At 54.8% G+C, this 23718-nt stretch overlaps 2 protein-coding genes across 13 annotated transcripts; both read right to left on the reverse strand.

The window, feature by feature from the left end:
- On the reverse strand, positions 1–22662 carry ADAMTSL4 (ADAMTS like 4). Of its 12 annotated transcripts, none has more exons than XR_009345354.1 (20): positions 22482–22662; positions 17440–17565; positions 11631–11835; positions 8399–8503; positions 8143–8218; positions 7509–7864; positions 6606–7287; positions 6258–6360; positions 5382–5518; positions 4816–5020; positions 4405–4577; positions 4143–4254; positions 3854–4039; positions 3536–3665; positions 2779–2983; positions 2252–2428; positions 1756–1962; positions 1464–1643; positions 1033–1191; positions 1–465 (listed from the first exon to the last, which is right to left on the reverse strand). XR_009345354.1 is itself a non-coding variant. In XM_059137493.1 (20 exons), the coding sequence occupies exons 3-20, from the start codon at positions 11639–11641 to the stop codon at positions 398–400; spliced, it is 3258 nt and encodes a 1085-aa protein (XP_058993476.1). In that variant the 5' UTR covers positions 11642–11835; positions 17440–17565; positions 22482–22659; the 3' UTR covers positions 1–397. The 12 variants fall into 12 exon arrangements, 11 of the variants coding, with proteins under 11 accessions (XP_058993476.1, XP_058993469.1, XP_058993475.1 ...); XM_059137493.1 differs by having other exon boundaries at positions 1033–1177; positions 22482–22659; XM_059137486.1 differs by having other exon boundaries at positions 1–886; positions 1033–1177; positions 11631–11733; positions 22482–22656.
- Positions 8510–10167, reverse strand: LOC131809986 (uncharacterized). The gene is given in 7 exon segments (XM_059137516.1): positions 8510–9448; positions 9451–9516; positions 9519–9743; positions 9746–9875; positions 9878–10039; positions 10041–10130; positions 10132–10167. Coding segments are annotated over 7 exon segments (780 nt in total). The 3' UTR covers positions 8510–9377.
- Positions 22663–23718: the final 1056 nt, after the last annotated feature.

Here is a 23718-nt window from a genome sequence, read left to right on the forward strand (position 1 = left end):
TTTCTCATTTGTCATAATCATCTTTAATAAAAAATAAATTAGTTCTGGGGGGGGGGGAGCCATTTTCGGAGGTGGGGAGTGGAAGCAGGGGCTAGGGTGTCTTGTTCTATTTTTTTCTTTTTTCCATCCTCTGCCCAGCTGGTCCCTGCTCCGGGGAGATAGTCTCTCTTCCTGGGGTAAGGCAGGACTGGCAGTGGCTGACGCCCATCCCTAGCTGATTCTGAGAGGTAGGGATGGAGAGACTAAGTGTGGGAGGAGGGATCAGATGGTAAATGGTGCTTTAGAAGAGGTGAGGCCTGAACATGAGAACTGAAGTTTAGGGCACAAAGTCAGGTTGATGGGGAGACCAGGTGCTATGCAGTTTGGATTACTAAGGAGCTGCAAACTTGCTTTCCTCTCAGCCTGGAAAAGTCTCAGGGAAACAGGCATCGTCCACTCTCCACTCCTCTTCAGTCTGTTTCACTTCTTTTTTTGAAAAATAGTATGTGTATGAGCACATCCATCCATGCAGGCCCCCAATACCCATGTGGTGCACGTGTGCACACGGACCATCACACCACACACACACACACACACACACACAGAGCCACATATCTTGACAGTCATCTTTGCCACCTTCAACCATCCTAGGGGACACCCCTGATGAGACTAGGGCAGGCCGGAGAGCCAGAGAGTACAGAGTGGGCTGATGGGTGGGTGACTGATGGTGGCATGAGGAAACCATGAGGAGAGGGTCTCCTGTACCCATTTCAGGCAGGCTCTGGGGGAGAACGCTCCAGGACATGGGCACAAGAGCGGCAACAGGTGGCTGTGTAGTAGGGATAGACGCAGAGACGGGCCTGTACCACCAGGGGGCAATGTGGAGAGCTGTCCTTGCATTGATCATCTGGGGACAAGAGGAGGCCAGTGGGCACGTCACCCAGACCCTTCCCTCTGGAGATGCAGTGCCCACTCCCACTGGTCCTCTCTCATCCCTCCCATACTTCAGTTAACTCCACTGTTTGGGGGGTTGGTGGGGGAAGGGCTCTTTACCGGGGCGCTGGCTGCAGGGCTGGCTGTTACAGGGTCGTTTCCTGGAGGGCCGCAGGTGAGGAGGGCATCGGACGCTGAGGGTCTGGTTGGCGGTCAGACACTGGACCTCCCTCGTCTGAATACCCCCCTGGCAGGAGCGAGAGCACTGCGGACACCCCGCTATCAAATCAGACCTTTGTTATGACCCAGGTTCCTCCTGACCCCCAGGCCACCTCCTTCTCTCAAAGTAGTGTGTGCATGTGGGGCCTCTCCTGAACATTATGAAATCCCACATGGACGGGGCCCACCTGTCCTCCATGTCTACATGGAAATGGGACAATGATAAACCGACTGCAGCTGGCCTCGTCCTAGGACACAGTGGGGATGCCATGAGAGGAGCCTCCCCTTCCCTGAAGTCCGCGCTTAGTAGGACAAGGGGGCCAGGCACTCACCGGACTCCAGGGCGTAGAAAACCATCGGTCGGAGCAGTCCTGCCCCTGACAGGGCTGCAGGGCAGGGGGCCTAGGCAGGTGGGAGCAGTTGCTGGGAGAAGTCACGTTGAACTCCATACCCAGTTTGGATACACAGATGATGTCTCTACGCTGTGTGCCAGAGCCACATTCTGAGGAGCACTGATGCAAAGGAATGGGAGGGTGTGCAAGAGGAAGGGAGAACGGGGGTGACTCCTGCCAGCCCACAGGGACTCCCACTGATGGACAGCCCTGTCCCAGGCTTTTCACTCACCTCGGCCCAGGGCCCCGTATACCAGCACCACGTCATCTCACAGGGTCCCAAGCTGCAGGCACGCATGTCCGGGGGACGGCTTCCCGGTGCACAGCTCTGCTCAGTGCTCCCAGCTCCTGCTTCCTCCTGGCCTGCCCCACGGGACTCCCCACTCCCAAGGCAGACCACAGACCGTCGCTGGATTCCTGTCCCACACTCCGCTGAGCACTGTTGAGAAGGTGATGGATTTGGGGGGAAGGAGGAGGGGCTGAGGGTGATGCATCCTGGATCCCCAGAGTTAGGGAGGGCCCCGACTACCAGCCAGCTAAGCGGAACCTGTCCTGGGGGCTGAGGACCCTAATGCAAGTTCTTCCTCACTTATATCGCAGTTCCCAGTATGAGTGGCATCTAGCCCACAATAGGGCTTGCTGAGTATATGCATACGGAAACGTGTTGGAAAGATCTTAGGTTAGGGGCACCAGGGACGCACGACTGGGACGAGGGGTGCAGGGCCCACCTTGGAGTTCCAGTCGCTGTGGAACCAGGCTGTGGTACAGGGCCCCATGTCACAGGCCTCTCTGCTGGGGGGCCGCGGGGGGCCCGACGCACACTCCCTCTCGTTCACTTCATCACCGTTGCTCCCCACACAGCGAACCTGCCGGCTCCTCTGGCCCCGCCCGCACCGCACTGAGCACTGAGGGTAGGAGAGCCTCTGAAAGATTCCCAGACTTCCCCACACACCCCCCCCCCGACGCCCCCCGGCAACCCCCCCTCCCTGGGCTCCCAGCTCCACGGCCTCTGAACCAGGACCTGCCTCTGACCCCTGACTGAGCGGTTCCATGGCTTTATGGGCTCTGGGCCCCCAAACCCTGTCCAGGGTCTTATTTGGATTTATAGATAGGGGCTTCTCAAGAGGTCTCGTTAGTTAAAAAAAAAGTCTCTGCTAATTAAAAAGGACTGGAGAGACCACTGTGCCTACCCACCGGTGCCCGTTCACCTAGGCTCCTTCCTCACCTAGCAGCCTCCCTGCCAGGTCCCACTCACCTGGCTCCAGGGGGAGCGAACCTCCCAGTGGCCACAGAGGCGCAGCTGACAGGGCTGGGTGGCATTGGGCCGAGGGAGGTGTCCACAGCGCTCGGGAGGCACCGAGGAGCCGCCGCCCCCAAACTCCTGGCGGCAGCGCAGCTGGCGGTGCTGGGTGCCCGAGCCACAAGAGCTGCTGCAGGACGTCCACTCGCCCGCCTCCCAGCTGCGCATGCACAGCAGACGTGAAAGAGGCAGAGACACGGAGCAGGGAAACAGCGATGAGTAGTGGGGAAGGGGCGACAGACTTGGGCTGGGGGGGCCCACAGAGGGGAGGGGGTCTTCATCACTTTGAGTCTGAGGTCCCTTGTGGGGCTCAGGCTGCCAGGGTTTTCTTCCTGTCTAGGGAATGTAAGCCTTTCTCTCTCTTTTTTTAAAGATTTTATTTATTTATTTGAGAGAAAAAGAGTGTGTGCACATAAGGAGGGGAAGGGGCAGGCAGAGGCAGAGAGAGAAGCAGGTTCCCCGCTGAGCAGGGAGTCAGATGCGCGGCTCCATCCCAGGACCCTGAGATCATGCTCTGAGCAGAAGGCAGGCAGTCAGACGAGTGAGCCACCCAGGCATCCCAGGAATATAAGCCTTTCTAATCAAATACTGTCACTGATCCCATGAGCTGGGTGCAGAGCCCATGGTGAGATCCTATGGCAGTGTGGACGTGTCTGCCTGGGACAGCTCTCGTGCTCCTAAGACCCTAGCCCTCCCTGTGGGCCATACTCACTATGGGGGACATGGAGGACCATGGCAGGGCTCCAGGGGGGCTGGGGGCCTGGCGCCCATGGCACAGCTCTGTTCATCCAGCTCCTCCCCTGACTCACGAGAAATGCAGAGGAAGATGGGGCGCCAAACACCTGAAGGGGATGAGAGGGAAGCCGCAGGAGGCAGGATGGCTCAGAGCTCGGTGGGGTCCCAGATGCTGGGATCTGACTTGTTACAGAGTCAAGGCATGGACCATAGTCCAGGGTGTGGGATCAGGAGTGCCAAGTCGGGGATGTGAGCTAAGGGTGCCAAGAATACAGGCTGGTACATGAAGTCTCACCTTTTCCACAGGATGCTGAACACTCCGAGTGTCCCACTTGCTTCCAGTATCCAGCTGGAGACCCCAGGGGTGTCCTGGGATGGGGTGGAGCATGCATCTGGGGGATCCGCACCTGACGCTGGAGGGTGCCTGGGGTCCGAGCAGGGCGGGGCATCGAAGCGGGTGGGGGCTCCACCCTCAAAATCTCTGTGCAGGGACAGTTGCGTAGGCAAATCAAATACCCCCCACGGCCTTGAAGCTCCCCTGGCAGCCCCTCCCCACCTCCTAGGTCTGGGGAGCAGAGTCTCACCTGGCTGGAGTTGGGGGAAGTGGGGCTCTGGGGTGGTGCTCCCAAGGTCTGGAAGAACTGAAGAGATAATATACTGATAAAAAATGCCTGGGTTCTCCTCCTGAAAGATCACCTGGGGAGAGAGAAGATAATGAATTGTCTGGGGGAGGAGGCTGGGGGGCATACTGCTAGCCTTCTCCGCCATCTTGTGCCCCACAGTTTTGCCCCCAGAGGGAAAGGCCCCCCTCTCCAGCAGTCCAGCTTTTCCAGGTCCCAAGCTCACATAGACATCCACAGGCTGGGTCGTGGGGCCTTTGGCTGACAGACTCTCCCCCTTGCCCTCCTCTCGGGAAGGCCGGTTGTACAGGAAGACAGTTCCACTGGCCGTGTAGGACCCAGGGGGATCCACGGCCCAATTTCCATTGATGATGGACTGGCCCCCAGGGCCTCGAAGGGCTGAAGATTGGAGGTCAGGGCACAGGGTCAGTCATAATGTCCTCCACCTACACCCCACTTAGCCACAGAGAGCCCGATACCCCGCATTCTCTCGGCTTCCTCCCACCTCCGCAAGGGAAGGAGCCCCTGACTTCTCTCTGCTTGGTCCATTTCCTGTGCTCAGTGGGGTTGTGGAGGGCTGAACCAAGAGACCAGGAGTGGAACAGGACCCAAGACTCGGAGAATCTGGAGAGCTCACCAAGATAGTTGGAGCTGGGCCGGAGCTGGGCAATCTGGAGCTGCGTGGCTCCGGCAGGAATTGACAGGATCTTCTGATAGCCCAGAGGGCCCCCCCGGTCTGTGAGGTTCCCTGAGACGAGGTGGCAGGTGGAATCATCCCCTCCACAGACCCCACAGCCATCTGGACGCCTGCCAGAGCCGAGGATCCCATCACAGCCGGGGCTCTGGGGGAGAGTGAGGCAGGGGCTACCTGAAGCCAGACCCCGCCACACCCTGCCTGGTCCTCTCGGGACCCTCCAGCTCACCCTGCATCTCGATCTTTACACTGTGAGGGAGAAGGTGTTCCTGTGCCAGCCCATCACCCCCAGCCAGCCTCAGGGAAGCGTGCACGCGCCTGAGGGGTTCCTTCCTGCAATTCACTTCCGGCTCTGCTCTCACCTCCAGCTGGGTAGGTGAGAACTTTCCTTTTTGCAATGTCAGCTTGGGGTTTTGTTTCTGTGATGATGACTGAGGAGACTGTGCGCATGCCCACGTGTGTGCACGCATGTGTGCATACACACACACACACACTCCATCCTCTCTCACCAGACAGCGTCCAGCCACGCAGATATCTAGCGCTCCAGGCTGACACAGGGTCCCATCCTGGACCTTTTCCGTGTGACGGACATAGAAACGGAAGCCACGGGGACGGCAGTTCAGTTCACAGCGTTGGGAGCCCTGAACTAAGAAGCAGGGTGGGAGAGTGGTTAGCTGGGGTCCCGGCTGGGGGGCTGGCAAAGGTCCCATTTTGGCTATAGGACATCCTGAGCTCGCCTACGTCGCCATGGATGGAGGGAAAAAAAAAATCTGTATTCTGAAAGGTTGCTTTGAGGGTCATACAAAAACTGAGTCAGGTCAGTTGAGGTCACTGAGATCAGCAAAGGGGTTGTGAGCTGTGAGAGAGAACAGATACCTGAAACCTATGATTACATGAGCTCATGAAGGGGTTTCTTGGCGTTGGGTTGACACAGGCCGAAAATTAAGTGGACAGTAACTTGGGAACAAGTGGTCTAGTATTAGCGAGGGCCCACGGTACACCCCCACTCTGATGTCATCACCGGACAGGATCTCTCTGGCCATGCCCTCCTCCTGTCAGGTCCACCTCCTGGGATGGACTTCTTCCTGGAGGAAGGCAGCCGTAGGGCACTTCTGTATACTCCCTCTCCCAGCCTGATCCCTCTGCGGGGTTATCCCTCACCATCTGACAGCTGGGCCCTGTCGGAAACCCACTCCCCTTTCCCAGCCTGTGCTGTCTCTTCACCCCAACCCTGAGAAATAAGAAAGAAAATATTACAGAGGAGAAATGCAAGGGCCTACAGAAGAGAAATAGAGGGGCTGGTGTCTCTCTCTCCCCATCATCCCCCAGTCTGAAACCAGCTCATCTTCCCGGGGTGGGGGGTGGAGGGGGGCCGGAAACCTCACCTTCGGTAAAGGGCTCCCACTGGTAGAGCTGGCCCATGAACTCCTGGGAGTCAAAGGCGGCACACTGCTGGGCCCGGGGGTCTGGCTGCTCAGGGGGGCAGGGCTGAGGTGGGGAGATACAGAGGAGTCAAAGCTGGGGAGGAAAATGGGGGTATGGGTCAGGGCTGGATTTGGGGTTGGGGGGGAGGTCAGGTCCGTGGAAGAGCTCCAATGCCCCTACCCTGAGGAGGTCAGATGCCAAGGCCCTTCACCCTCAGGTCCAGATCTGACAAGCTAAGGACCCAGACTTAGGGCCAAGGAAAGCAGAAGTGCAAGTCTGGAGAGGGGATGGTCCAAGGAAGAACTCACCGCTTGGCTGCAGGCTCTCAGCTGCTCACTCTCCCCAGAACACCTTGGCACAGGGCTATTGGGAGCAAAGAGGCTCCAGAGCGAACTGGAGTGGGGGCCATCATTCAGCAGAGGCAGCCAGCCATCTGGATAGTGGGGGGCAGGCTCCATGAGGGACCCATGGAGATTCCCCCCAGGTTTCCAGTGCTCCTGGCTCTGGTGGCCTCTGCCCCGAGGGACAGAAAGGAAAAGATTAGGGTATCTCTCAGCCACCTGGAAACTGGCCGAACCCTGAGAATCTGGCATTCTTGGCTGAGGGGACACATGGAAGGAGTTACTTTCTCCTGGGTAGGGGATGGACGAGGCAGGCTCTGTGCCAGAGGCCTGGGCTCTGGGGTGGGGCTGCGTGGGGAAAGGCCTCGTTCTAGAGGGCACTTCTGTCTGAGTAGTTTCAGGGCTTGGAGGTTCTGCTGGGGGGTGTGGGGGCCGGGCAGAAAGTTCTGTAGGAGCGAGCTGAGTTTGAGCTGTGTGGTTTGTGGAGAATGGTTCTGTTCTTGGAGTCAGGGATGGAAGATCTGAGGTCTGGGAGGTCTCAGCTCTGGGCAGTCTCTGGGGGTGCCTGCGGTTACGATGCAGTGGCAAAGCAAAGGGCACTCTCCCGTAACCAAACATTCCTGGCTTGATGGGGTCTCGAACCCGGGACCTAAGAATGTGTAGCAGACATGGGGTCAGAGCTCTGGCCAACTCCTGCCCAGCCTCTCCAGCCTACTTCTAGCACCCAAGATAAGCCTCCCTAAGCCCTGCATCCTTTGCTCCCTTTCCTTCATTTGCTAAGCCCCGCCCCTCAAGCAAGGCCCCGCCCTCCCTTGAAGCCCTACCCCACACGACAGGCTCCGCCCTCCCCCTCGAAGCCCCACCCCTCACCTCCGAGCTCCTGGAATCTCCCGGATTTCTGCTCTCCCTAGTTGGGAAGTAGGACCTCGACGTGGGCCACCTCTTCCCCGAGGCTGTGGCCTGTACAGGGGGAGGGTTCCTCGGGAAGTCTGAGGTCTGGGGCTCTGACCCCGGGGGAGCAGGGCTTCTGGATGTCTTGGGGGCCGGGGTGGGAAGGGCAGGTCCTGGTGGAGTTGAGCTGTAGGGAGCTGACATGTCCGGCTCCTGCGCTGCACCCCAACTCCACAGGGCTGGGAGCAAGAGGCCCACTGCTCCCAAGGACCCCAGACACCCTCAGGACCCTGGCCCTCCTCGGGGAGTGTCTGAAGAGAGTGTCCAGACAACACCTATGTGGACAAAAAAGTCAGACAAAATTAGAAGGATTTTCGAGGGAACTGTACAAGGGTATCTAGTCCGGGACCCGAGGGTGGGGGCAGTTGTTACTGGTCCAAGGTCAGAGTCAATAGCAGAGGTGAGACTTGATATTGTTTGGCAAGGAGTTGGTGGGGGAGTGGGAAGAGAAGGCAAATGTGAAAGGCGCCATGTTTTATCAGAAGCTTCAGAAAACGGGAGGCCCGGCCTGAAGAAGTGGGGTGGGTGCTAGGGAGAATGACAGTATCACAACCTCTGGTCCCTGGCGCACCTCCTGATCCAGGCCGAGCTCAGGGAAGGACAGAAGCAGCATCAGACACAACTGAGGCCTGCAAACCAGCCAGAGATGGTGTTAGGACGCCCCCTCCCCCTCAGCAGGCTCCCCACATCCTAATACCAGCTTCTCAGAAAGCAGATGCTTCTTATTACTTGCCCCCGCCCAGCCCAGTAATGGCCTTCCCTCACTTGCAGAGACAGAGCCGCCCCTCTGCCCGCAGCCCCATACTTACCTGCCCGCCCACTTCTCCATCGCTCCTCCCTCGATGCCCCGGGCCTGGGAGAGGGGACCGGAAGTAAACACACTACTCAGGCATCTGGGTTGGAGTGGGCGCGCTCTGTAGGGACAGAAGCCTGGTGGTTACCTCTCCAGGCTCCAGAAAGCCAGGGGTTGGCAGGGATGGCTCCTCAGAAGGACATCTCCCAGTGAGGATGGAGGGGTGGAGGAAGACTGGCCCACCCCTTTATAACCCTAAGGGTAACAGCGGGAAGTAATGCTGCCCTTTCCTGTCCGCTAGAGGGTGAGGGGTCTGACCTCAACCTCCCAACTGTGGCACAGTCCCCTCCCCTCAGCCTGCAGGGACTTCTCAGCTCCTCCCTCCTCCCTCCTCCCTCCTCTGGACTAGTGACTGTTTACCGGCCAGCTCAGGCCATACATGCACACGTGTCTCCCTTAAGATTATTTTTTACTTCGTTTGCCTCCTGCCCTCTGGAAGGTCCTGGACAGTTAAGGAAGGCATGGGTGAGGACAGCAGATACCTACTCTAAGGAGCTAAGACGAAGTCCCTTGAGGTTTCCTGTTCTTACTTGCCTCCCAGCCTCTTCTTCCGTTTTATTTTAACTAGGCTCCTTCTGGAACTCCCTGGCACATCTCTGCTGGCCTCACTTTGTAGCCAAGAGATAAACTAAATGGGCTGATGCTTTAATCTCTTAGAGAACCAGGAGATTTTCCCATTTCATTTAACCTCCCTCTAGGGACCAGCATCCCTCAGCACTGGTTCAGTGAGGGCTCATTTCAGGCCAGGTGATGATGGGCTGGGGAAACCTGGGAAGGAGAGATGCAGCCCTTGCTCCCCAGTCATAGTCCTATCATCCCGAGGAGCCAGGAAGTCCATCCTGAAGTCTAGCTTTCATCATCAGGGAAGTGGAGCTTGGAACCCTAGCCTGGTCTCAAAGCCACCGCTTCCCCAGTCCTTTCCAGCCCCTTGCTGCTCAGTAGGAGCCCTTCCCACCCCCACTCCTCAACCCGCTCTTAGTTCTGCTTTCCAGGAAAAAAAAAAATGTTTCTGTTGGATCTGAAAGGCACCCGGGAGAGGAATCCAAGGAGCTAATGCCGAGGTGGGCCAGCTTAGGGGCAGGAAAATGACAGAGGGAAGGGCAGGAATGTACTTGGGGGTAGCAACACTCTCAGTCCCACTCCCCTCCCTGAGACCCCAAGACCTGGAAGTTTGGGGGGGGGGTTGCAAAGGCCGAGCCTGAATTCCCAGGGTCACCTCAGCTGTTTGGGGCTAGGAAGGAGTTGCTGATGGCTGCTCCTTCCCCTGGCTGGGCTAGCCACTGAGGTCAGCAACTCCACCCCGATGGGGGCGTAGGGGTTCCAGAGAAGGGCCAACGGTCCACCCAATCCTTCAGCTCTCTCCCTGGCCCTGTTGCTTGAGGTCAAAGAGGAGAGATGGGGCTGATGGTCACTGTCTGCCCCTTCTGTACTGCTGGGTACCCTCTCCACTCCCTCTCAGGCTCTGCTTCTCTCTGACCCTCTCAGCACCGGCCCTCCCATCTTGCTGTCTCTCTCTCTATGGGTCTACCCAGTACACATAATCCTGTCCTGAGTTGGGTTTGGCTTTGGCAGTTCCCTGGAGAAGTGAGGGGTGGGGGGTGGGGGTGACGTGAACTCCTGGAGCCCTGGCCAGGCCTGGCTCCCTGTCTGGAAAAGTCCTACCCCACCCCCTGCACAGCTGGGCAGGGGACCCACACCCCCTCCACTGCAGAAACAGACACACATTTGTGCTCCTCACCCCTTTTCATGTTCCTCATCTGGTGTGTCTCACTGCCCATGGTGAGGAAAGGAGAGGTCAAAAGTGGTCATCCCCGTGGCAGGCCGGACCCTGGTCTGGACAAACCTGGGCCCCTCCTGGCCACACCTCCACACCAGCCAGTGAGGATCAAGGACAGACCTGGGCAGGGCTAACCCCTTCAACCCCAGAGGGACCCACTTCTGGAAAATGGGCTGCTGCTGCAAGGGAGAGGGTAGGGCAGCGTGTTTCAGGGCTGGCTGGAGAGTCCCTGCCCTGGGTCAGAACTCCTTGGTCCTCACTGTGCCCTCCATTCATGGGTTTTGGAGGACGATCCAAACAGGTGTCCTTCCTTTCCAGTCATCAGGCTTTGCCAGATCAAGGGCACCCCTGCGCAACCCTCCCAGCGTCCCTGACCCCAGCTCCTGGATTTACGGGCGGTGACAGGGGCACACATCCTCGAAGGAGGCGCCGGCGAGTGCGGGGAGGTCCTGGGTATGTTTTCCAACTTTACTCCGTGACTTAGTAGGAATTTTGGCGGATTCTCCGCCGGGGTGATGGGGCCAGAGTTCCACAGGATCCGAAACCCCCTCCCCAGGAATTCGACCCCAGGAACTAGAAGATCTTCCGAGGCTACAGAGCTGGGGCCGGGGTCGCGGCTGGGGCACGACCGCGGGACGCGGGGAGCTGGGGCTGCGCGGGCGCGCGCGGCGGGGACTCTAACGGGACCCGGGAGAGAGGGCGGCCAGGACCGGGGGTCCCGACGGGGTCTGTACCTGCTCTGCGCGGGCCCCGGTGGCCCGTTAACCCTTCTGTGCCCGGGCGCTGCCTGGAGGTAGCCTGGCTCCGTGGCGGCCACTCCGGCCCCTGAGCCGGGCTCGGGACACTGCTGCCTCTGGCCGCGGCTCCGCCCCCGCGCCCGCCCCCGCGCCCGCCCCCGCCCCCGCCCGCCGGCGCCCCGCCCGCCACGCGCCCAGCCCGCGCCCCCCGGCGGCCCCACACCCGCTGCTCGTCTGGGCCACCCACCCCAGGGCTGCTGGCCTCGACCACCTCCGCGTGCCGGGCTCCGGACCATGGCTCGGGCGAAGCCGCGGCGGTCCCTACCCCCTGCGGAGGCAGCCGTAGCTGGGCTCGTACGCTGCACCCGGCCGGGGCTCTGGACTCCCAAGACCCTGGCTTCCCGAGCGGGGTCGGAGCGGGCTGCGCAATGGGCGCCGAGCGGCGTGGGCGAGCCCCGCGCAGAGAGGAGCTGCGCGCTGCAGCGGGATGAGCCATGGGACCCCGGGCCAGCGGGTGTCCCCGCGCTCGCCTTTCTGAGAGCCCGGTTACCCCTGCCTCTCCGGGACTGGGCTGCGAGCTGTGTGGTGTGACACAGCTCGGAGACCTCCATGAGCCTCGGTTTCTTTATCCACAAAATTTTACACATGGGGCGTAGCAGAAAGAATGCGCTGACCTGTGAGTCATAGGATCTGGATTTGAATCTTGGCTCCCTCCAGGAGCAGCTCCGTGATCTTAGAGGAAGACTCCCACCTTTCTGTGCTGCAGTTTCCTCATATCTGTAAAATGGGACTAATCTGAAAACTATGACAAGATTGCAGATATGTCTGTCCATCCGTAGCTGGAGGAATGCACCCCAAACCCGGAATGGGTGGCAACACCTGCGGAGGAAAAAATAGACTTTTGCTTTTTAGTCCATACGCCTATATACTGTTTGAATTTTCACTCAGGAGCTTTGTTATGTTATTAGTTTTGTTAATAAAACAATAATTTATACAAAATGGCTGGCATAGAGAAGAAATGGTCACTACTATTTAAAATTTTTAATTGCCATCTACTTGTGAACCACAGTCGTGCATTGTTGGGTCTACTCAGTATTTTCTTCTCTTTCTTTTAGATTTATTCATTTATTTCAGAGAGAGAGAGAGAGAGACAGGCGGACAGACAGCACTAGTGGGAGGGCCAGTGGGAAAGGGAGAAAAATACTCAAGCAGTCTGTGCTGAATGCAGAACCAGGACTCTGGGTTGGATATCAGGACCTTGAGATCCTGATCTGAGCAAAAACCAAGACACTAAAGCTTAGTGGACTGCACCACCCAGGTGCTCAGTATTATCAAACTTTGTTTTTTACATTGACTTTTCAATATTTTAAAACCAGATATTTCATAGCTTCTCTTGAAAAACAAAAACATGGGGGCGCCTGGATGGCTCAGTCCTTAAGCATCTGCCTCCCACTCAGGTCGTGATGGAGGGGGCGGTCTTCAGATCCAGCCCCACATCCGGCTCCCTGCTTGGTGGGAAGCCTGCTTCTCCCTCTCCCACTCCTCCTGCTTGTGTTCCCTCTCTTGCTATCTCTCTCTGTCAAAAAAAAAAAAAAAATCTTAAAAAAAAAAAGAGGGAGGGTGCTGCCCAGGTGGCTCAGTGGGTTAAAGCCTCTGCCTTCAGCTCAGGTCATGATCCCAGGGTCCTGGGATGGAGCCCCTCATTGGGCTCTCTGCTCAGCAGGGGGCCTGCTTCCTTCTCTCTCTGTCTCTCTCTGCCCACCTCTCTGCCTACTTGTGATCTCTGTCTGTCAAATAAATAAATAAATAAAATCTTAAAAAAAAAAAGAAGAAAAACATAAAAATAGAAGTTCCAGAAACAACCTCTTACATCCCACAAAATCATAGGGTCCCAGGCGCCCACACCTAAGGATTCTAAAGCACCTTTTTGCACTTAGTGCTGAGGACACAGAAGACAGCATATGGCCTCAAGGAGCTGGGTCTAGTTGGAGACAGCTAGCCATGGGGAACTAAACACTTGAACTCAACCAAAATAAATGTTATCTGGAAAAGATGAGGAAAGGGAAAATACAATGTGCTTTTAAAATGTAAGAATTGTTTCCTTATTTGAAACCCAGCATGCATATTTTGTTTTCTCAATAAATCCTTACATTCTTTCCAGACAAGGACTATTTAGGCTGCTTTGTATCATCTCTATTTTTCCATACTTTGTGCTCCCCCCCCCCCCCGTATTTGTAGGGTTAAAATAAATATTTGAATTGGAATGTTACAGAACAAATGAGTCCCAGGTGCCCAGGCCCTCTCTCCCAACTTTTCACTGCAGCTCAGAGGCCTGTGGGCAGGTAGGTAAGCCGAGTGGGGACACCAGAGACTGCTGTGATTTTCTGGGGATTCAAGACCATGTTGCGAGAGCTTCTGTATTTTGTTTTTGTTTTTTTTTTTCAGGAGAAGTTATACCCTGGTTTGAAAATATCAAAAAGTCACTAAAAAAATTTCTTAGGACAGTAAGTACACTCCACAAAACATGACTATTGATCAGATTTGTCTACAAGCCTCGAATTTGTGCCTCTCCTTAAAACATCTTTAGCAGGGGCGCCTGGGTGGCTCAGTGGATTAAAGCCGCTGCCTTCCGCTCAGGTCATGATCTCAGTGTCCTGGGATCAAGCCCCGCATCGGGCCCTCTGCTCAGCAGGGAGCCAGCTTCCCCCTCTGTCTCTGCCTGCCTCTCTGCCTACTTGTGATCTCTCTCTCTGTCAAATAAAATAAATAAAATATTGAAAAAAAAAAAAAAAAGCTTTAGCAATGGTCATGTGTTCCTAAAGAGCTTGGGGAGATAATGGGTTAATGCTGCCCTCCTAGGAGGGCTAGTTTATCTAGGGATTGTTGATGATACAGTCCTAACCCAGAGACGTATTTATAGTCCTGGGTTTGGAGGGGAAGCCCCCCTTTGCTCAGGCCTTAGAGCACAACACAGGTGACGAAACACCCAGCCCACAGGGCCAGAGGAAGATATTTTAGGTCAGGGATCTTTCAGTGTCCGGGGAATGACATCCCATCAGCATTCATTTATCTAAGAGGAGGCAAACTGCCGAACAGGAGGGAGCCTGGGAGAGGAGGGAAAAGATCTGCCTTTGACATTTGCAACTGCCATGAACTGAAGGTCAGAAATAGTCCTTTCCATTAAGAAGTGGCTGTGGACTGAAGAGCCCACAAGATTTACTACAGCTGTCACCTCCTGTGACTCGGTGGTCTGAAAATATCGTACAAAGGAAAGAATTTTCTATGGCTCAGCAACTTGTGAAGTACCAGATTAAATCTGTGGACATTGCCTTGGGGATAAAAAGAAGTGTTTTTCAAAGATTGTGTGAGAATTAGATGTTCACCCAAAAGCATCTGTAGAGATAGGCCAGATAAAAGAAAAAGAGGGGGACAGGCTGAGTATCCGTCTGACTTTGAATGTAACACAGCAGTTTAATGATAATAGAGCTAACATGTATGTGTACAGCACTTACTCTGTGCACGGTGCTCATCTTAACAGATCTGCAAAGAACACCACCAAGAGAAATGCAGTAGTCTGCCCCAAATCTCACAGGTCGAAGCTATTTTCTATATATGTATGTATGTATGTACAGATTTTTGAGAAATTTAGCTGAGTTGGCTTAATCATTTTTTTTTTTTCTAGTAGTAGATTAAGGGAGTTGTGTTTTGAAGTAAGTAAAAATTTTAACTGTTTCCTGTGAGACATTGTCCTTATTCCAGATAATGTTGCTGTGCACAGGTGGGGCCCAGGAACCCGTATGAAATCATCTGTCTTTTGGCTTGTGGTCACAGTAACCATTTTCAGAAAGCCTGGTGTTGGCTTTTCTGCCTCTCGGAATCATGGTTTGCTCAACTCCTTTGTTCCAGAAGAGCCGCTCTTTTCCCAATCGCTACACACCAGGCTGGTCTCCAGCTGTTGATTCCCAGTATCCTGTCACATTGGTTCATGCTGTTTTCTTTCACTGAGGCCATTCTTCTGACCATTAGGCTTTGCCTTGGCCCATTCAGCTCACTTCCCACAGGTTATTAAAACAGCCGATTGTGACCTTTTCCCTGCGAGGAACCCGGTGGGTGGGACCACTGGGCACCTCACTCTGCACATAGCAGCATTTAATAAAAGCTTACGGGATGAGCCCATGAATGAGAAATAGGGAGCACCGTCTTAGCTCTGGCCACATTCTAGCTCTGATAGCTGTCTTGTCCTAGCATGGCTCCAGGGGCTCTAGGGTCATAAAATGACACAGAAACAGAATGTGACCTGTTTGCTAACAGCAAACAAGGACCAAGGACCAAGACACAGTGGGACGCTCTGGTTTCCTAGTCACTGCTCTGGAGACATTAAATGTGGTCTGAAACTCCCAAAGTTAGAATTCTTCTCAATTTGAGTTCCATATTTCAATCTAATAGTGCCCCTCAGGTAGGTCCCTGGTCCTCGGTGACAGACTTTTCCTCAGTACCTCCCTGAGCACGTGTCTGTCTGTTCTTCGGCATTCTACAGACCGGACACACTCAGCAAATGTCAGTGGAATTGAGTGAATTGATTGGACAGAACTTGGCAGCCATTAGGTTTATAATATTGTCGGTACTTTGACAAATGTGTTAAGTGGTTTGGGCTCATATACATATCTTCTTCCATATGTGTTTGAGACATGGCCATAAAGCTAGGGCTTCTGGACCAGTCCTCTGAGATGTTTGTGGATATTCATTGTCTGCTAAGTTGGAAGATTTCTCAGGCCATATCCTCTGTGATAGTCTCCACACAACCAATTTAACAGGTTTAATAAAATGGTACCTGTCTCCGGGGATGGGAAGGACTGGCCAGCACCTGTCCCTCTGATGCAAGCTCCCAATCAGCCTTGTCATTAGGATCTTAGAGAACATTCAAAAGTATCCACATGCCCTTGCAGCTACCAGGCCCTGGGGAGCCCACGGTGGTCCGAGCTGTTGCTGCCACTGCGAGCTGGTGATACTCGGCACCTGGTCCTGAAGAGACGAAGTGCTGGAGAACCGGCACCAATCCAGACTCCAGTTCCTTTTTTTGCTATTTGGGGACCTGTGTGGCCTCAGGCATGCTCAGCTTCAGCTTTGTCATCTCTAAAAATGGACTAACAACAGTGCCCAGCTTCTCTACTTCGTAGGTTATTGTAAAAACCAAAATAAAGATGATAGCATGTGTATGTGAGCTCAGAGTCCTGTACAAAAGGTGGTCAGTGTTATGGCTGACGATGCTGTTCAAATTGTTTTCCAGCTGACGTGCCATACAGATCAAGACTCTGCCCTGTGTGAAGACTTACAAGCTGTTCTGTCTAGAGGCCCCGAGTTCTCTGACCAGCATGACTCAGCAAGGACTTGCCAGAGATAAAGTGACATATTCGTGTGTTCTCTTAGCAGGTTGAGATGGCGGGAGGGCGGGGGGTGGGGGCAGCCTCTGTGCCAGGGACTGGGGAAAAAAGTGATGTTGCTGTCTGGGCAGAAGTTGTCTTCCTTACTAAGATCTCTGGCTGCAGAGCTCTGTGATGTCTTCCCCACTTGGCAGGCTCCTTGCTGCCTTGGGGCTCCTGGACCAGAGCTTGAGATGCTCTGTCCTGAGTGAACAAGGGCTCCGCTGAACCCAGGGCAGAGATGCTCTGGGCAGAAGGGCTGGGCTACAGAAAGAAGGGCAGGCACTGCCTAGTGGTGGTGGGGACCAGGCTTCAGGACTCCAAGCGTTCTGAGAAAACAGAGCAACCTATTGTTTCGTCCTTGAGTCTGGAAGTGCACTTAGTGTCCTGGCCACACAAAGTACTGTGACCAATTCCAAGATCAACTACAGATGTGAATTAAAAGCAGGAAATAGTGCATTTTGTCCCCAGTAAGGAAGGTGACAGAAACCTATCTTCCCAGCCCCGAGAGGCTCCTACAAGAGAATAAAGGTCCATGTGATAACTGGACCCAATGTCCTACCCCATACCTAATTCCAGATGTAAATTAAGAATTTTCCAAGCAGAGCAGAGGTAAACAGAGAAAGCAGGTTCTGGAAGTGATGAGGGTCCTATTCGTGGCTTGAAGAAGGTGTCTCATTTGCAGTTACAGAACAAAACAGGGAAGGGCCAGGGGAGCACCAGATTCCATGGGCCAGAATCCATATTCCTACTTACCTGTGCCTCAAGAAATGGCTTCTTTCTCCAATGGGTTGTCACGGGACACAGAAGACTCTAACTGCCTTAAGGAAGGGGTCACAGTAATTCTTCCCATATGACATGAATTTTGCTCTCGTGCCTAGAAGTTTCCCTGCCTTTCCTCTTTCTAGAGAAAGCCAGTTTGGTGTCAAATTAATCTTGACAGATTGTGCTGAAGGCCCAAGAAAGGCAGACATAAAAGGGTAAGAATAAGGGTACAAACTCAAAACTGTGGCCAGAGAGGCGGGCAGGGCTGCCAAAGGAGGGGCAAGAATTTCATACATACCAAGGCCTTGAAGTCAGAAATATAAGTGTCTGGGCATGACGTGAAGGCAAGGCGAGTCGAGGCAGGAGGTAGTGTGGGCTTGCCCTCTGACCACAGGCCACGGCTCATTTGGGGACTTCAAGTGCCCTGCGTGGACAAATAAGGGCCACGTCTGTGCCTAGTGCTGGAGATGGTTTCCCCTCTCTGCTCACAGCCTTCCCTGCTCTTGGCAGCTTCAGGATCTAGTCTGGCTCTGAGCTTGGCATTCAGAGCTTTGCCCTGTGACCGCAGCCTGCCTCTCCAGCTTCACACCCCGCCAAACAGGCAGAGCCCCTCAGCCAGGGCCTATGTGTCTCCTTCCCTGCCTGGAGTGCCCTCTGCCCTCCCTCCCCTCTACGCTTGGAACATCCACCCCATCCCCAAACCCCCACTCAGTCTCTCTGAGCCAACCCCTTGTCTCCCAGGACCATCTCCATCCATCCCTGTCCTGGCCCCAACCCCTGGCCGCGGCAGCTGTCTCCCAGCCAGGGAGCCTCTCACCTCGGTGCCCGAGGTCCCCAGCCTGGGGAATCCTATTCCCAAGGGGTTGTGTTCATGCCTAAGCATGATGCCCCCATCTGAACCACTCACCGGAGGTTTGCCTGTGAACCAGGTACTCACGTAGGTGCAGGAACCCGGGCATGAAGGAACCACATTTCAATTTACTTCCCAACAATTTATTGCTCAAGCTTCCCTTACCCTGGGATGATGGAAACTCAACTGTCCCTTTAGGGGATTCCACCCCAGCCTTCAAGCACTCTGCAGCATCAGCTCCTCTTCCAGAAAGACCGTGTGGGTGACAACAGAGGTGTTTATTCACCGAGGGAGAAGCTGACAAGTCTCAGAGAGCAAAGGCCAGTTCCTCTTCCTTGCTCTGACCTTCCTGCCAGCGGGGTCACGCTCCCAGAGGAGGGGACGCAGTGGGACAGACCCAGTCAGCCTAGTGGAAGGCAGGGTCAGGGTGGGGTCCAGCCTGTTTACTTAAAACTCAAGTCTTCTCCCCAAACCTGATTCCTCTCCTGATTTCTCACCTCCTGTTGTTGGGACTGTTCTTCGGAAGCCTAGAGTCACCTGAGTCCTTTCTCTCCTTGCTCTAGAATAGTGTGGACCGTTAGAGACATTTTGCCCAGTCCTTCATTTTACAGGCGAAGCACTTGTGGCAGTTCCTGGCAAAGCCAGAGTTAGACCTCAGGTCATTTCACAGATATGAAATCCAGGGCTCTGAGCCCAGAGACTGACTTTCTGGCCTTCACATAGTTATGTGTTCTCGTTCTTTCCATGGCCATCACCTAATGAAGTTCCCCTGGCCTCCTACATGGATGATCGATGCAGAAGCCTGACACTGTGATCACAGCCTCCACAGAATGCCTTCTCGCCTTCCCCTTCCTCACACCCGACCTTCTTTAAGGTCAGCTCCACTGGCACCTCTCTCAGGGAGCCCTGCTGGTCTTCTCTCCCTCCAGCTGCACCCAGCTCTGCTAGTCCCTGCGGCTCTCCGCGGACTGCAAGCGCACTGCGTCAGTAACTGGCTTCTCCATTGCTCAGGGCCGGAGCTTTGCTTTAGACTTCTGGGTTTCACCTGCAGGGCCGGCTCTCAGTCACCTCTTGTGTGTGGCGTATGCAGAGGGGAAACCTTAGCAAAAGTCTTCGAAATGGCCACAGAGACATTAGTCCAAAAGAACTGGGGACACACGCCAAAAAAGGAAGTTTTGCCCTGTGCCGTAAGCAAGCTCCGAGAGTGGCGAAAGCACTCTGGGGGGAGAAGAGGGTGCATGGGGCCAGCAGGTGTCGCAGAACAAGAGGGGAGGCTGAACATGTTGAGGACAGAAAGGCAGAGCCAGGAGGGTGGAGGCTTGCTACGGGCGGGAGGCAACTCAGCTCCCGCAGCCTCAGGGTTCCCCCACACACAGATGCATGGGTGCACCTAGAGTCGGAGGTGCCATTGTCCCAGGGGATTTCCAGGGCTCTCAGGTGACCACTGCCCTTCCTGGTCTCTGCTCAGCGGCCACCTGGTCAGTGCGGACTTCAGCCAGGCTCCAAGGCCTTCCCACTCTGGCCTCCCTGGGCCTGCTCCCTGTGCCCATGGCCAGCAGGCTCCACGCCCCTGTGGTCCTAACATGGGCAGCAGGCCTTCTGCCTTGAGCAGTTTGCAGCTTGCTTTTCTCCTCTCTCGGGTACCTAGTGCCCAAGCGATGACTGTGTTTGACGACTGAGTTGCCTTATCTGGGCCCTGAGACTCTTCCTTTGAAGCCTTGAGGACTGAGCTCCAGGGCAGGTGTCAGGAGAAAAACATATCTGAGCTCCTCCTCAGCCCTCCTCGGTATCTGCGCCTCAATCTGGCCACTGGAAGGCTCTCACACCTGATTGGTCTTGCTTTCTTCCACCTGCGGGAAGGGTCCCTTCCACTGGAGGCCACTGGCCAGAGGCAGGGGATGGAGTGTTGGTGATGCCCAGTTCGGCCTCTGTCCTCTCCCTGCATCCTGTCCCGCCTCAGAGGCTGCGAAACGCAAGCAGAGAGAGGCTAAGAGACACACCACACCCCTAAATTCGTGAACTCGCCCTGGGCCTCACAGTCTCCACAGAGTTTTCAGATTCATCACCCAAACCTCATAAAGTGAGGATGCGTTGGTAGATAGTCCATGTATCAGATGAGAGAAATGAAGCAGGAGACCCCAAGCACTAAGCCAGGCAGCCAGGCCTCCCTCCAGTCTCCCGCCTCCCAGCCAGGCACCTCCCACACACCTGCCCTGTGCCCAGGGTAGGGAAGAGGTTTGGAGGGTCAGCCAGGATTTCCAGCTCCTAGCACCCCTGCAGGACGGACTGATGGACACCGTCATCCAAAGTGATGAGCAGATTTGGGAGCCTGGAAGGCTGGAGAAGTACAGGCTGTCCCCTTATTTCAGAGCTGGTAGGCGCCCCACACTGCACACTCTGAGCTCAGTGTGTGGAACCGTCAAGGACCCGTGCTTTTGTTCTCTGGCTACCAGGCTGAGGACTGGATACGATTTGGTGCGAGGTTGTAGGGTTCCTCTGCAGATCACTTTGTTTTCATTTGCGACCAGCTGCCGGCATGGTGTGCCCAGGCTGCCTGGGTTCGCACTGCAGCTCCCTGGTTGGCTACGGGCCAAGGGGACCTCCTTGTGCCACCACCTAAAGGTTCTGCGGGACTTTTAGGGAGGTGAGACACATGGAGTCTTCACTGAATCGGGCCCTGCCACAGTGACTCCCCACAAAATACTGGTTGATGTTATTATGTACTTATTCTGGAGTTAGAAGAAGGGGCAGGAACATTCTGTTTGGCTTTGTGAGTGGAAGTGGCTGTGCCGGTTCCCATGTGGTCCAGAGGCCTCAGGAGGGTGTGGAAAGATCTCAACTGTTCCGCAGCAGGACAGGAGCTCTGGGGTTTAACTGACCTGCACATAGCCACCCTCGTACCCTCCTCAAGTGTGAGCCAGGAGGCCCTAGCCTGCTCTGCATCCTGCCAGGGACCTTTCATCAGCGGCTGACTCCACTCCCTGACTTGTGGCCCCAGATTACCAGGGATCAGAATACCCGAGGGTGGCTGGTTCCTACCCCTGGCTGATGGCTGAGAACAGCTGGGTCCTGAAGGCCCGGCCAGACCTATTTGTGGGCAGGCAAAGCATATCCAAGCCGAGATGTTGGAGAGAATTCGAGAAAAACAGCCCCATCTCAGCTTCCATTCGCCAGGCTAGGGCCGGGCACAAACCCAGGCAGAACCGGGGAACTTCTATTCAAAGCAAAATGACCAACCAAGCCGTTGGGAGTTGAAGTGTGCTTGGATCTGAGCCAAGAGCTCCTGGGGGACTCAGTGGGGTGCTCAGGGGGTCCAGGATTCTCTCTTTGAAGGTGTGGGATTCTGAGGAGCCTGGGGCATGGACAGAGGACAGTGGCTTCAGTGACCTGACCAAAGGGCATCTTTGGGAGAGCTGTTTCTGTCACTCTCCCAGAACAGTGCAGGTGGTGCTCACTGGGCAGCCGAGCCCTCTGAGGACTCAGGGTGAGACTGCTCTAGGCGTGAGGCATGTGTGCACAGGCTGGGGGTGGGAGAGTCAAGTTAGGATCAGCCTGTATGTGTCTCTGCCCCTCCCAGGCCACACCAAGGCTTTGGCACCTTCTTCCCCACCCATCCATTCCTCTCCAGCTTCAGTCCTTTACACTGAAGTGGACTTTTAAAAATAGGTAAAGCACATGGTACTCAGTGAAGTTTCCCATCCTGCCCTGCCCCCCACTCTCCTCTGCAGGGCATCGTGCACAGGTCCTTACTGAGGCAGCACGTGTGTATCAGGCATACAGGTCAATATTCTCCTTTTCTGGCCTTTTTTGGTGGCAGACTCTTCTGAGTCTGGAAAACTCTGGGTTACTCCCTAAAATAAGGCATGCACACACACAGAATTAGTGTATAATTTCAGGGGTTTACTCTATGACCACTTTTGTCCTGCTCAGCAAGGGGTTCTGGCTGTGACTTGCAGCAACTGGGTCTGACCCCTATTTTTTCTCCTTAACACTGTCTGCCCACATTCACACATCCCTCACCTACCTAGATCTTCGCAAGATTTCATCGGAGGCGAGCTTTGAAGGCCTTGACAAAAGAGCTTTAGCAAAACAGCCATTTTGTGCCTTCCTTCCGTAACTTCCTATTATATTGAGACCAAAATAAAATCTCAACTCTTAGAATGGCTTGGAAGGCCCTTGACTCCTGCTGTCCCTGAACGTCCCTCCTGGTCTCATCCCACCATTCTCACCTTCTGCCCACGCAGCTCTGGCCACAGCGACCTTCCTTCTGTTCCTTATTGAACTTGTCAGAGCCAGGTCTCCCATCAGGGTCTTTGCTTCAGCAGCTCCCTCTGCCTGGAAAACTGTTTCCCCTGATGGCAGAACCCCTCCCCTGGTTCCCTCTGGGTCAGCCCCTAGGTTGTGGCTCCAGGAGGCCCTCCCCAGCCACCCCTTCTCATGGCGTGTCCCTTCCACAGTACCATCCCATCCACGGTCCTCAGGGCACTTACCACTCTGAAGTTATTTTACTTCTTTAGCCATTTGCTGTCTTCCCCTACTAGGATGTGAACTCCCATCTCCAGCACTGCAGAATGGGGCCTGGCACAACCTAGGCACTCAGTAAATGTCTGTGGACTGAATAAAGGATCTCAGTGGTGGTTAGATAAGAATCTGGACTCCCCCCACCCCCCACCCCCCACCCCCAAAAAAAGGATCCGGACTCCCTTCTCCATCCCACCAAAGCAGCCCCAGGCAATCTCTGGCTCCTGTTCTAGGCAAAATTCCGGCCTCTCCCTCATTTCTCTATTCCCAGATGTCCTACCCTTTTCCCAGACTTCTGGGGCCCCTCCTTCCCAATCAGCATCTAACAAAAACTCTTTTGTGATTTTATGCCTGGAAGATTTAATCTGAGTCAATTTGGCTTCTCCAGCTCTGGCTCAGTGGAGTCCAAAGGTCTGATCAGCGTTTCCAGTGGACCAGCCAGCAGCTCCGCTGTCTGAGGGCTTGAGCTCCACCCCGGGCGGACCAAGGGTACTGACGGAGGATGGTCCGAGGCTTGCTCCCTGAGCTGCCATTCCTGGGTCTTGGGGAAATAGACGAACACCAACCAGATAAGAGCAAAGCCTATTTATTCAGAGCTTGTTACATCAAGGGAGTCAGTCAGCCATGGTCACTTGTTCTCAAAGAGACTGAAGGTCAGGCAGAGGGGTGGGAAAGCTTTATTTATAGCAGGAAAAAGGGAAGGATTCCGATGTGCCTCCTCTGCAGGCTGTCTGCCTGGGTAAGCTGTAAAGGCAGGTACCTAGAAGCCAGGCATCCTGTGTGACTGGTTGGGGGTGCGTATTTGGCCATTTACCGTCTTCCACATTGTTTGGCTCTAAGTTGTAATGTGAACAAAACTTGGGGAAGTTGACCGTTCTGGCCATTTTGAGCCAATTGTTACAGAAAGTTCACGTTTCGCTTTCTGAATTGTAACTAGAGATAGTCTTCTTACAGATGTGACCTATGGATAGCCTGGGTGTTTTCTTGTTGATGAGGAGTTGGTTTGCTGGGCAGGTTTCTGCAGGTCATGGGTTGGAATTCTGTTTTTCCATCTGCTCTGGCCACTGCCTGTGTGTTCAGTCTCTTAGTCCACGGTGCAGATCAGTCTCTCGTTGTCTCCTCTTTCCCTCCCTTCAAGATGGGAACATCTTGGGGTGGGAGAATCATCACCATTCTGATTTCCTTCATTCAGCAGCTTTCTGGCAA

This window comes from Mustela lutreola, chromosome 10 (assembly GCF_030435805.1).
Source record: "Mustela lutreola isolate mMusLut2 chromosome 10, mMusLut2.pri, whole genome shotgun sequence".
NCBI lineage: Eukaryota > Metazoa > Chordata > Mammalia > Carnivora > Mustelidae > Mustela > Mustela lutreola.